Source organism: Macrotis lagotis, chromosome 5, assembly GCF_037893015.1.
Source record: "Macrotis lagotis isolate mMagLag1 chromosome 5, bilby.v1.9.chrom.fasta, whole genome shotgun sequence".
In the NCBI taxonomy this organism is placed as follows: Eukaryota; Metazoa; Chordata; class Mammalia; order Peramelemorphia; family Peramelidae; genus Macrotis; species Macrotis lagotis.
The window spans coordinates 23,853,101-23,868,051 of NC_133662.1; the positions used below are offsets into that span (position 1 = coordinate 23,853,101).

General features: G+C 33.4%; 1 protein-coding gene across 7 annotated transcripts in view; it reads right to left on the reverse strand.

Annotated features, from left to right (window-relative positions):
• SUPT3H (SPT3 homolog, SAGA and STAGA complex component) overlaps positions 1 to 14,951 on the reverse strand; it is a 682,254-nt gene that overhangs the window by 171,183 nt on the left and 496,120 nt on the right. For all 7 annotated transcript variants that reach the window (XM_074237078.1, XM_074237076.1, XM_074237080.1 and 4 more), the window contains 2 exons: positions 10,721 to 10,807; positions 4,375 to 4,465 (listed from right to left, as the gene is read on the reverse strand). In XM_074237078.1, coding sequence (XP_074093179.1) covers positions 4,375 to 4,465; positions 10,721 to 10,807 — 178 coding nt within the window. The remainder of the gene's footprint in view (positions 1 to 4,374; positions 4,466 to 10,720; positions 10,808 to 14,951) is intronic.

Genomic DNA, 14,951 nt, shown 5'->3' on the forward strand with positions numbered 1-14,951 from the left:
AGAGTCAGGAAAAATGAAATTCAAAACTGGCCTCACATACTTACTAGCTGTGTGACCCTAGGCAAGACACTCGAAGAAAACCCCAATTGGGTCATGAGGAGTCAGACACGACTGAAAACAACAAAGTTATTTTGAAGGGGATAAAGAATACTTGTAAGAAATTGGAAGATAATTCAGGTATATTTTATTTTATTAGTTCTAAAAATTTCAATTCAATTAAAAACAATTATTAAGTGCTGCCCAAAACACTATTCTAGGGACATTAAAAATAGAACTAGTCTCTACCCTCAAAAAACTTCCATCTTACTGGATTGTCAGATTATTAAGAGAAAAGCTAACATAAAATGAATGGGAATAGAAAGAATATAGGAATAGAACATAGAACAGAAGTGGAAAGAAACATAGCAGTACTGCCTGGGTTCCTCGTTACTGGCCTACTGTGTAGCCAGGTAGCTTAGTGGATAGAACATTGGACCCAGAGTTAGGAAGACTTGAGTTTAAATACAGATACAAACACTTCCTAGGTATTTGACTCTGAGCAAATTACTTAATCTCCATTTGCAAAATAGTGATAATAATAGCACCTACCTCACAGGTTGTTGATTAGATGAAATACTATTTATAAAAATGCCATGCACATTAGACTTTGTATAATTACTTATTTCCTTCCCCTCCCCCACACAACTTTATCCCTTGCTGGGGATACTGAAGGTAGATTGTTTGGGAGTTGTGATCTGTAGCAGGGCTAAAGACAATCAGATATCTACATCAAATCTGGCACTAATGGGTTCGATATCAGTGGGACACCAGGATGCTTAGAGTGGTCACATTGTTCAGATTGCAAAAATAGAGCGGGTTAAAGTTTCTGTACTGCTCAGTTGTGAGAATGGACTGGTCAGTGACTGATCAATGGTGGTTGTGTTTGTAGTCTGGGACAAAACATGGAGATTAGAGGGAGAGAAGAGAACCAAAGAGGGGGAAGAGAAGAGAAGGAAAGGGGAAGGAAAAGGAGAGAATGGCATCTTTATTTATAGAAAGGAAAAGAATGGAAGGGTAGGGTAGAGGAAGCAGTCACCATTTCCAAGTATGTGTCATTACACAAAATAGTGGCTAACTAAACGCTGCCGATTAGATTAAATACTTGGCTGTAATGAATAGATAAAGTTGATTTTTGATTATCATATTACTCTTTAATATGCAGAAGATGACACAAAAATAAAAATTTTCTTAAATAATTTCAGTGTCTTTTTTTAGTCTATTATTATTCAGTCTATTACTGAAGTGCCAGATTTATCCTCCTTTATACCTTTTTGCTTAAATGATCATGGTCTTCAAATTGGTGCAGTTCAAATAAATGAGACTTTCCTGCAGAGTTTCCTGAGAAAGAAATACATTACTTTGTTTGAGGCTGATCATGACAAAAATTTCCCAAAATGAACGATAATGAGATAACATGAATGATGAAGGACATTGGAAAAGAGGGAGAGGAGAATGAAGTAAATTGGCACTTTTAGTGACAAGGTCACTTGGAGATTCATTGGTTGTTGCTTCAAAAGTTCTAGACAGTCGGAGCTGAAAAGTTAGAAGAAGCAGGTAAATTTCAGATTTATGGGGAAAATGCTTTCTGTTAACATAAATAAGGTATTATTCATAAGGAATGTTATTTAATTGAAGGATGATAGCAAAAGAGGGTAATTTTATTAATAAATTTGCTACTTATGGCTGTTCTAAAAATCTACTTTTTTAAAGGAAGTTAAACAATGAATAATTCTCCCTCATAGCAAGAAGGGGGACTAGAACAGAATATTGAATACATTATCAGATAAAGATGTTTTTGTTTAAGTTCTTTTTATTTTTAAATGACAACGTGGCATTCAATCTGAATAAGAAGAAATGAAGAAAAAAGTCTTCAATAAAATATAATAAAAAAGCCTTATAAAAATAAATTATTTGATAATAAAATGAAAACAAAAAAGAAGGAAACAGTATAGTACAAGGAGTATTATTTGAAGTTAAAGAACAGTAAGTTTTATGAAGCAAAGATGGTTGGTAAGTGATTTCTCTGAGTATGAGATGATCTAATCACTCACAAATTAATTTATTCACATGACATAATTTTGCTATCTACCTGATATTCAACTTGGCTCAATAAAAAAAGTATCTCTTAGATTAATAAGAATGCTAAGAATTGCTCAAAACTTCATTGATTATGAATACTAAATATCTTTATCAGTTATTTAATTGATGACTTTCAAAACCTCCTTTTGTTATCTATATATGTACATGTGTGTACACATATATATATTTATATCTATAAATATGTATATATATGAGTATAAATAAAATCCTTGAAGGAAGGGTTGATTATGTAATTTCATCTGATGGAAAATCTAAACAAGAGAAAACTGACAGAATGAACTAATATCTGCCTTTATACTAAAATTAGTAAACCAGATATGGAGAAATGTGCTATAATGACAAACACAACAGACTTAGGAATGAGAAGATTTGGTGCTAGTGCCAGTACCAGAGCTCTGTCATTGATCATCACTAGTTGTGTGATTGAGGGTGAGTCAATTAGGCTTTCTCCCCCTCCCCCTTCTCTGCCCCCCCGCCATTTCCTCATCTGTGATATATAAAAGGGCTGGACTAAAAGTGTTTAGTCTCTGGTCCCTTCCAACTATAGATCCTGATCTTCCAACTAGCTGATCTATAAAATCCCTTCAAGTTTTAAATCTATAATACTAAAACATCTTTTATAACTTATAATTTGAAATATGTCTATTAGATATGTCTACTTCAAATGACTAAACTTAAGGGAATCACAATGTATTGAAAAGGAACCTATAAGATAGTTGAATCTCATGTTTTAATTTTTACAAATAAGGAAATTGGGAGCCAGAAAAGGAAACATGGTGTATAGTAGAAAGAGTATTAGATGTGGAGTCATGGATAGAATCGTAATTAGTTTAGGTCAAAGATCCTTTAAACTAAACATTTTTAAATAATCATTTTTAAGTTTATATAAAATATATTATATAAATATTTTGTCAACATATTTTACTCCTTCAGTAGAAGTTCAATAAAACCAAGAAAAAGTCAAGTAAAGTTAAATATTACAGCTCAAAGTTTTCCCCAGAATCATCCAAGAGTTAAGGAAAAATTCATATTGTCAAACTCCAGATCTGTCTGCTTGATTCTCCATTGTTTTATTTTTTATTATTTTTGTTTTGTTTTCTAGATTTTTGCAAGGCAAAGGGGGTTAAGTGGCTTGCCCAAGACCACAAAGCTAGGTAATTATTAAGTGTCTGAGGCCAGATTTGAACTCATGTAGTCCTGACTCCAGGGCCGGTGCTCTATCCACTGCACCACCTAGCCGCACCTGATTCTATATTGTTAACCTAATTTTAAGTTGTTCTTTAAAATGGAACTGAAGAAAGACAAGTTTAAAAAATACATTTGTAAAATGTATCTGTTTAAAATTTCAAATAGCATTGGAACAGTATACCAGTCAATAATCAAAATTAAGTGACTTCAGATTCTAGTTATTTCATAAAATATGACCCAGTATCACTGATAATGAACAAATGTCTATTCAAATGAATTTCAAAAATTTATATACACATACATTTTTGTTCATCATAGATGCCACATTAAAATCACATACTAAGATCAATTATTATTTTCTTTTTTTAATTAGGTTTTTTTTTTTTTTGCAAGGAAATGGGGTTAAGTAGCTTGCCCAAGGCCACACAGCTAGGTAATTATTAAGTATCTGAGGATGCATTTGAACTCAGGTACTCCTGACTCCAGGGTTGGTGCTCTATCCACTGGACCACCTAGCTGCCCCTATCAATTATTCTTTTAATAAACACCAGTTTCCTAGTTCCATGAAATTATGACACTAAGCAATTTACTCATTAATTACAGGGAGAATGAAAATATTAGCAGGAAACTAAGTCAGAATTTTGAAGGTTCTTAAAGGACAGTATCAAGCAGAATTATTTTTTCTGTGTCAAAATATATAGAGATTATATAAGTATATAGACATACATGCACATTTACCCTACAAACTTTCAATTTGTAGTACATAATGCATATATTAAAATATATTTGTGCACAAATATACATATATTCAAATATATTTGTGCATAAATCAATCAAATGAGATACTGTATATAAAGCATTTTGAAATTTTAAAGAGCACTATAAATGCCAGCTCCTATTGTCATTATTACAAGTGTATGTGTCTATAAAGCACTGTGAAACTAAAGAGCACAATTAATGTCAGCTACTATTATCAGTATTACATATGTATGTATGTATATAAACATGTGAATATGTATTACAAACATGAGGTGTATATATAATTACCTTCCAGAAGATCATCCTCCTCTATACCTTTGACAATCTTAGATTTGTAGTCTCGGAAAAACATATATTTCAGGAGTCTTTTAAGCTTTTTCTATTAAAGAAAAATATAAACCAATTAGGAAAGATTATACAAAGTATTATATTGGTCATTATAAACTATTCAATTCAATTAAAATAATGTGCCTCTTATGAGCGAGGTGCTTAGTAAAGAAATCAGAAAATGAAATGTCAGCAAAAATTAAGATTATTAATATAAATAAAATCAATCAATCTGCATACAATATTCATTTTGATTAAACACCTGGCACATCATACATAATATAAAATAATACAAAATAATCATCAAAACTTCATCTACACTTAAGCATTAATGATATAATGGTTTACTTAGAAAATTCTAAAAATATCAACAAAGATACAATTTGAGGCAATAGGTTCAGCAAAATTATAAGCTACAAAATAATCAATGAATCAGTATCATTACTATATGCTAAAATCCAAGGGGCAATTATAGAATGGAAAATCTCACACCAGATAATTACAAAATGTACAAAATATATGGAATTCAAACTACCAAAGCACACAAAATAATTATATATATTCAATTACAAAACGCTCCTTAAAGAAATAAGGAACAACATTAAAAGCCAAAGGAATAGTTAGTGCTCATGGCTGGGTCATACCAACATAATAAAAACAATACTAGCTATATTAAATTATAGTTTCAATAGTATACCAATCAAATCATCAAAGGGGTACTTTACAGAACAATAATGAAATCAATTTGGAACAACTGAAGATCTAGAATATTAAGGGAAATTATGAAAAGATAAAGTGAGACTTCACTTCTAGTATACAGTACTTCTAGATCTCAAAATATAAAGCAACAGTCATCAAAACCATCTGATATTGATTTCAAAGAAGAGGTGGATCAATGAAACAACTAGACAAAGGAGAATCTGAAACAATATAACTAAATAATTCAATATTAGGGGCGGCTAGGTGGTGCAGTGGATAAAGCACCGGCCCTGGAGTCAGGAGTAACTGGGTTCAAATCTGGTCTCAGACACTTAATAATTACCTAGCTGTGTGGCCTTGGGCAAGCCTCTTAACCCCATTGCCTTGCAAAAAAAAATCAATATTAGATAAACTCAGAAAACATAAATTACATAGGAAAGAACTTCGATAAAATTTTATTTTGATTTGATTAAAAAAAAGGATAATGGAAATTCTAGAAAGCTTGGCTCAACACCTTATCATATTCCACAATGTATTCTAATTAGATTCAAGATCTTAATATTAAAGACTATACTATGAAAAATTAGAAGATACTGGAGCGGCTAGGTGGCACAGTGGATAAAGCACTGGCCCTGCAGTCAGGAGTAACTGGGTTCAAATCTGGTCTCAGACACTTAATAATTACCTAGCTGTGTGGCCTCGGGCAAGCCACTTAACCCAGTTTGCCTTGCAAAAAAAAATTAGAAGATAAAGGGATCATAAATCTTTCATAGCTATGAGTAAGAGATATATGCTTAACCAAACAAGGGATAGAGGTAATTTGAAAAGATAAAACAAATACTTTTGTTGACATGAAACTGAAAAGATTCTATACAAAGAAAATTAATGTACCTAACAATTAAGAAAGTGATCAAATGGGGTAAAAAGCACTTTTATATCAAATTTCTCTGATCAGGGTTTGGTATCGAAATATATAAATAATTAACAATATGTGCCTTTACCCAAGTCCCATATAGATAAGAATAGGATATGAAGAATTGCAAACTATTAAGAAATTTTCTGCAAATCTGCACAACTATTTTGGAAAACAATTTGGAAACATGCAAATATATTGACTAAAATATTTGTCCTTTTTGATCCTTAGATTCCACATTTAGGCCTAAATTCCAAGCAAGTAATGAATAAGAACAAAGTCTAGATATACAACAAAATATTTATTTTTTTGTGATAGTAACCAATGGAAATGAATTAGATTCCCATAAAAAAATGCCTACACAAATGATGGTACATGAATGTAATGGAAGATTCCTTCTATAATTTACCTGAGAATTAATCTTGCAGAACCTTGTTTAAAAACCTCAAGTAAGGGGAGAATAATCTTCATTACAAATTAATTCTATAGTACAAATTGGAATTTTTTTTCTGTTCCTGTCTGTACCTCTAAGTATTTGTTCAAGATAAATATTTATAAAAATATAGTATAAGAATTCCCTGGAAAAACTGTATTTAATCACCTTTTTTAAATTTAGGATTTTATTTTCTTTATCACTTTCCTGTTCTAATCATATTGTAGAAAAGATTCAGGTTTATGATACCTAGTTAAAGTCATAGACACTATCATCTCTGATGATCACCCAAAGGGTTGGGGAGAGGGGGCATGTTGAGTGTAAGCAGGTTGTTAAACATTACAAACAAGGAATTAAACAAGGTAAGAAGCATATCATCAAAGAAATGTAAGAATGGAAAAAATAGACTAGTCATATTTTAAAAATGAAGGGATAACCAATGGACCAGTCATGAACTTCACTAGGTAAATAAAGAGAGATTGAAAAGGTCTTTTTCCTGGTATGCTGAATGGACTCCCTGGAGGAAGTAATAGGGGAACATGAACTAGAATCACACAGATGCGTAAGGTATGTATGGGATATAAGCTGCATCTTTAGAGGATATAACCACACAGAAGAGAATACTGGAGTACTTGTACTTTTTTGTTTCAGAGTATATTCTGAGAGAAGGAATGGAAGAAAAATTATACAAACTAAAATTGTGACAGGACAACAGGTTGGTAATAATCTTATTTGAAACATATTTTTGATTCACAGGCATATGTAAACTTTAAGAATATTTTTGCATGAACTTTCAGCCCTTTCACTTTAAATATTAAATATAAACATTGCTGAGAAGAAAATGGTGACTTTCTTGAATCTACTGTTCTTGTCAGTTGGAGCATATGTCTGTGAAAAGGGAAAATGTAGTAAAAACTAAAAAGTTCTGTATATTAGTGTGGAAAATTTTTGGCTATACCTCTGAGGCATCTCCTTGGTTTGGGCTGTTAACTAATGATCTTTTTGTGGATCTATATCACTAGTCATCAACTGGCTCATTATAAGGCACAGTCACCCTAGTATGTGGCTTTAGAAAGCATCATCTTTACCACCAGCAATTCCGGCATGGCTACAAAAGGACTTCTGATAACAACAGTCACTGTTAAAAACCATAATGCTTTAGAATCTACAAAGTACATTTATACATACTACCTTAAATAAACCTTATAGCATTTCTAGGAAAAGAGTAGGTGCTATTCAGTTTCCTCATGTGAGATTTAAAGCTAGATGTTTAAGTCTAGCTAGTGAGCAATGGGATGAGAACTTGTGGCTTTTACATCCAATCAAAAAAAAAACCTATCTGGGAAGAATGAAGTCACATACTAGGAAACAGCATGGGAGTTAGGGAAGGGACAGTGTTTTGATAGGGAATTTATGCATTTTCCTCTCACCTGATCTTAAACAGGAAACACTTCTGTTGTTCAGATTATCAAATAATCTATCAGATTATCAAAAACATTGCTATTCACACTTACTTTCAAAAACCCAAACAATGACCAAGCAAGGGTTGGGCTGGGACCTATTGTTGGTTAATAAATGAGAACCAGGGTGATTTAGGTTTAAAGCATGGCCCACAAAAAGATATCTAGTCCATAAGTCCCAAGATATCTTGAAGTTTTCAGCAATCAAAATTTATATTCCTTTGGGCAGAAAATGCATAGGTAAGAGTATGATTCCTTATGGGGACAGCAGAAGAGGAGGGAGAGAAGGGAAGCAGTAAAGGAAAGAAGTTAGGGAGGAGGGAGGGATGTAGAGAATGAAGGAAGGAAGGAAGGGAAGGGAAGGAGGAGAGGAAGAAAGGAAGGATGGAGCTGCATTGCTTAATTGGAATTGGCCAGTTGGGTCCCCCAGTGGGGCAGTGACTATCCTCATAGATTGTTGTTTGCCCTCATTTTTGAAAGATAATGTCATGATTTATAAGTGATTTGGGCAAGAGAAGACCAATGCCTGCTGTTTTCTCCATGTATACAGTAAGATGTACACAGCTCTGCACAGAATGCTCTGACCCTAAAAAATTATTTAACGTCACTTAGAAGTCTTGGATTCTGGCAGCAAGTAAATATGATTATCTCAAGAAACTTATCATGATTGTAAGGATTTACTGTAATGAGAAATGGGGAAAGAAATTTGGTGGGGAATATTTCTATGTTAACTAATCAATCTTGAGATTAAGTATTCTTTGTAGTATTCTAGATGCTCTTCCTTGCTGAGAAAGATAGTGGTCCTTTAGAGAATGGCCAGTGAGACAGTTTATTGCAGAAATAGTGAGGGATGTATAGTCAGTAGAGATTTGGATCTGAATCTTGTCACCAATACTTTTTAGCACTGTGGCTATTTACAAGTCACTTAACTTCTCTGAAACTCAATTTCCTGATCTGTAAAAAAGGGAGAAACTGTGTTCATGAGTACTTGTAAGATCCTAATTTGTAGGGTCTTTATGAGGAAGAATGCCTTCCTTATAAAGAATGTATTGATAACCTGAACCTTCAAATGCCATGTAAAGAAATTTCAGATGTTATTATTATTACTGTTAAATAGAAAGGTGTTTTGGAGAAACAAAAGCTTTTTTGCTGATTGGGAAACTTCCTTTCTGGGTATGAGAAAATCCAGTATTATAACCCAAATGAATTTAACTGGCTCAGCATACCAAAGACAAAGCCCAAGTCATGACTTCCAAGGTCTCTTGCAGCTCCAAGATGCTGTGAATTGACATTATGTTAAGAAAGAAGTGTTTCTTGTTTAAGATCAGGCAAGAGGAAAATGCATAGACACCTTGTCAATCCACTGTCCCTTCCCTGACTCCCATGCTACTTCCCAGTATGATGTGACTTCATACCATTGAGACAGATCTCCTACCTGCTTTCTAGACATATCCCACTTTATAACTGCTTCTTGACTAATGTTGTATCCCTTACCCAAATAGTTTCCTTTCCTCTCTTCCAAATAACCCCACATTGCATGGAAATCTGCTTTATACTGAATCCCAGCAGCACAAATGAATCCCTAGATTTCCAGCACTCAGCACAATCTACAATATCTCAGAAGCAAAGCTCATACTTCCAAGACTACATGCTCACCATGTGCACTGTTGTAGGCAAGAACTGTTATGATCATCCATTCCTGCCTCAAAAGGACTCAATGCAATGTGATTTGTACCACCTAGCTGCCCCCATAAAATAAATACATGTTAAATTTAGATTCAAATCAGTTTAGGTGAAAATCTATGGGCCTTCTTTCATGCATTTCTCACAAATGAACACAAAAAATTGTGTGGAGGATCTAGTCTTTTTTGATCTTTACTCAGTTCTAAAGAAAAGCTTTACTGAATAGGTAGGGGGATTGAATATAAGAAATGAAGCTAATTAGTCTAACCAAAAGGGCAGTCTGCTCTAGAAGAAAGGAAGAAAGGCAGCTAACATACTAAAAGGTGGATGAACAGGAGATGAGGAAGGTGAAAGATTTTAAAAACCTGGAAAAAACCAAAGAAATAACTCATTTCCCCAAAAGTTAAAAATTTCCTTCATCATTTTAACTATTTTAGTGAACTATGATTGTCCAATAAGAATTCATATATTTTAGTTTTTTAGAAAAAATGTTTTATTTGAAATATTAATACCAGGGTATTTTTTAGAACATCACTTATGTAAGAAGTTTATTTCAAAGTAAGGAAATTACAGACAAGTTTATATATTTAAATTATTCATGGTTTACAAAATTTATTATCATAATTACAAATGAGTAAAAAATTATCTTAAAGAGATCGAAATTAAGATCTTAAGAACAAGGACTCAGTTGAGGGGCCTCAGATGTCATCTAGTCCAACTCTCTCATTTTACACAAGAAGAAATTGAGGATCAGAGAACTTAAGTCCAAACTCACACAGAAAGTCAAGGCATTTTTTTTAAAAAAATATCATTAATTGCTATGAGGGAAAATAATGATACTGATAATATTATGAGAAAAATTATTCTTATAGCTAGAGTAACATAGTCATTGACAGTTGTCTAAGAATTACTGAATTGGTTCTGAATAATTATTAAAGGAAAACAGTAAAAATTAAAAACTCAATTCAGTTTTTACTGAAACATGCAAAAAAGAAACATTAGGCAACTAACCTTAGGGGATTTTATTCTTCAGGTATAAAAAGGTGTAAAATATTCAATTTGCCAATGGTAACCTCCCTTTGGAAGGGATACTTTAGTGAAAAAATCTTTTTTATATACCTTGTCTTTTCGCATCAAAAAAAGAAGATCTTCAGCAGAAATCACTCTGGCTCCTCGTAGCTGTGAAACTTCGGCTGCTTGCTGCAACTAAAAACAAGAGGGAAATGTGAAATCTACCTCTACTATAGGTGCTCTATTTATTAGGTTAAGATAAAATTAAAGATAAACACAAAGCAGGCTTGATGTCTCAGGGAAGACAAAATTTAACTTCAAAATGTACCAAAGAATGAAAACCTTTGGGGATATTCAGCAAATACATTATAGCATTTAAAAGTCAAACGTCCTATGATTTAGGATGCCAAAGAATGCAATTAGATTAAACTTATGAGCACACCTGCAATATGATACAATAAACAGAAATCTTTGATTTCTTTCATGCAAAAAAAAATCTTGACGCTCAGCTTCCCAAATTGCATTAATGCACCTGAAAATAATTTTATGAAATTTTATCCGTCATACCCATATGAGCAATGGTTTTACTCAGTATCACTCGTTGAATAAGTATATTATTAATCTGAGCTCCCATGCTGGTATGACTTGAAATAGGCCTATTCAGAAGTTAAAAAGATCAACAAAAACAGTAGCTGTTTCTAATATCCAAAGGAAAAAAAGTACTTTTAGTTTTGGCAAGTCTTCAGTGGGCAAGGGATTCAGTCCATAAATCATAATACTGGACTGCATTAATTTCTTTCCACACTAATCACACGCACACAAAAAGTTAACTGTATCTGGAATGCACAACACAAAACATACTGCATAAAAAGTTACAGATTCCTCCCACCCCCCAAGTGCTCACTTGGGCCTTTCTTGCTACAGAGACTAGAGAGTTTTCAGGAATTCAGAAGTCCTAGAAATATAATCTTACTTGAAACTGACCTGGAAAATATAAGAATGTGAAAAATGATAGTTCTATTTTTCTGGCAAAGGCAAAATCAGTTTCTTATTCTGATTAGTTTGAGGGAACATAACATGCTTATACTTCCATCTGAAAAAAATCAAGATGCTGGAGAAAATGCTTCAAAAATGCATCTGTAATTTCTTCCAAATTTGATCATACCATGCTGATTGTACCAAACCCACTCTATCCAATCTGAAATTACTGTAAAAATATTTATATTCAAAAGCTATCCCTGAATGCATCTCTTTCTGAAAGTAATAGCATACACTCAACAACATTCTGATGAAAAGCTCTTTAAAAGAGGGCACAATGTTTTCGGTTATCTTACTATTTGTATGAGACCAAATAAAATATCTGTGATGAACAAACACTACTCCACAAGTGTTTAAGTTATTTTTCCAACTCAGCCTCTTACTTCTTCCACATACACAAACTACAAAATAGATTAAGCTCTCAGAGTGTCAGCTATAGCATCTCTTTCCTGGCTACTGTGGTTGGCGCAGAAACATGATTTTATCTATATTATAAAATTTATTTTTAACCACCAACCATTTAAAAAAATCTTGAAAGAATGGTTATTAAAAGAGGGAGGGAAGGAGGGAAGAAAGGAGGAAAGGAGAGGGAGAGAGAAGGGGGGTGAAAGAGAAGAGAAGAGGGGGGAGAGAGAGACAGACAGACAGACAGACAGAGAGAGAGAGAGAGAGACAGACAGAGACAGAGAAACAGAGACGTAGAGATAGACTGGAGAAGTTTCCAATAGGGATGACTTTTTTTTTTTAAAGACTGGAATTGCTTTTGGGTAAAATTGCTTTTAGGTTCACGAACTTTCTGAACAACAAAAAAAAATATTTCTATTCCTGTCCACAATTTATGTAATCAGCCTGGAAAGGAATATAAGTTGTATGTCAATCTTTTTGGCCACACACAGAGTCCCAAGAGGTAGAAATGTCAAGAAACATTTCCTAATATGTAGGGTGATGGTCTGGAAATTGGAAAGTATGATACAAATAAGGTGTCATCCTTGCTGTTATGAAGGTATTATAACCAAAATTTAAAATGTTATTTCATATAGTTCATATGTAAATTTCTCTGTTTCCCTGATTGGATCTATTCTTTTAGCATTTAGTAATCATTTATTAAATATCACTTTCTTTGTGTAGAGTTCTAGATATAACTCTCAATGTAGGTTCAAAACAAAAACAAATACCATATGACTACATATATATGTAGTAAATGACTATCTTTGAATCCATATGACTACAAAATTAATGACCATAGTAAGATCATTATGGCTATAAAATTCTATAATAATAAATTAGAGAGGAATAAATGGTATGTGATATCTGAGGTCATTCCTGATCTGAATAGGAGGGTAGGGGGTGAATAGTCAAGAGAAGCTTCCAATAGGAAGTGGCCTTGACCTGGGCTTTAAAGAACTGTCAAGAATTTCACAGCTAACATTTAGAAAGGAGATAATGACTGGGAACACAAAGGGAGGAAAGTGCGAAGATGCTATGCAAGTTCAGGGGGACCTCCAGGTTGACTGAAGTATAGAGCAGCTGAAAGGCTAATAATATTATATAAGCCTGAAAAGGGAGAGTCACTACTGGATCTCAGAAAGCATAGAATCTTGGACAATAGAATTTGAACTTAATTCAGTAGGCAGTAGGGATTAACTAAAAGTTTTTGAGCAGAGGAGTGTCATGATCATCATGAGAATGAAAACTGTAAATAAACCAACATAAGAATAGTAGCTTATTAATCATGTTTTCAAATATACATTCCTAGGAGATAGGAAGTGTATCTATGATTTCCTGCTCTCCTGCTCTAAATGATCACATATTTATTTTTATTACTCTATTTTAAGACTTATTCCTATGTTTGTTTTCCTCCTCATTAAACTATAAGTTCCTTACAAATAAGAATTGGTTAATTTTTTTTATATGTGCATTTGTATGCTAAGTACCTAGCACAATTCCCGGCACAAAACAGGCACATGATAAATGCTTATTGACTTCTGGCATAGGAAATCCCCTCCTGCCAGTGCAGAACTTTCCCTGAAATTTGTAATCTTAAAGAATTGCCTGGAGTACTGTGAAATTAATTGACTTGCCCAGAATCACAAAACCAGTATCTGTTAGAGGGAGAGAGGCAGAACTTGAACCAAGGTCCTTCCTGGCTTCAAGACTCCCTTCTATCATTATCACCACCACCACCACCACCACCACCACCACCACCACCACCACCACCACCACCACCACCACCGTCATTATCATCATTACCATCAACATCACTAGCTTTTATTTATATAGTGTTTTAAAGTATGCAAAACAGTAATCTCAGTAACACTTCACAGAAAACTGGAAGGTAGACACAATCATTATCCCTAATTTCCCCATAGTCACATAGCTGGTAAATATCTGAAGGATTGGAACTACGGTCTTCTTGATTCTAAGTCCAGATCTCTTCCAAAACTGTCACTTACCTACTGATTTTATAGGCTTATCAATTATATAAGTTAGTTCAGACTTCAGTAATATATGTCAGGTATACCAGAAGATCTGCACAGTAATTTGTTTTGGTGCCTTCAATCATAATTCATGCTATAACAAGATTTAAGGTTTAACAAACTTTTTCTTTAAAACCCTATGAAAGGGCAGCTAGGTGGCACAGTGGGCTAAAGCACCAGCCCTAGAGTCAGGAGGACCTGAGTTCAAATATGGCCTTAGACACTTAATAATTGCCTGTGTGACCTTGGGCAAGTCACTTAATCCCAATGCCTCAAATAAAAAAAATTTTTTATTCTTATGAAGAAAGTAATCTGAATACTATTATCCTCATTTTACATTTGAGAAAACTGAGGTTCAGTGAGGCCAAGGGACTTACTCATGATCATGTAGCTACTTAGTGTAAAAACTAGATTAATAAAAATAAGTAATTTATGTAACAGATTGAGTTACAAAATGCTTTACATTTATTATGTTCTCACGATGTCCAGTGGTTGCTATTATTATTACCACTTAAAGATGAGGAGGGTATCTCAGAAAGATAAAGCAATTTGCTCACAATCTAAAAGTTAATAAGTGTCATTTTGAGTCTAGTTTGCTGATTCCAAATCCAGTTCTTCTTCTAGATCAGGGACAGGGAATTGTTGGCTTTCAGGCCTGTGAAATCATCTGGTCTGGCTTGGCCAAGGCAACCACAGGTGAGATTCGAAATTCACTATATCTAGATTTTGATCAAATTTAACAGACCAATTTTTAAGTTGTTTATTTTGTATGGTTCAAATAATGTTATAAATATCCAAATGGTCCTTTTCAGAAAAAAAAAAAT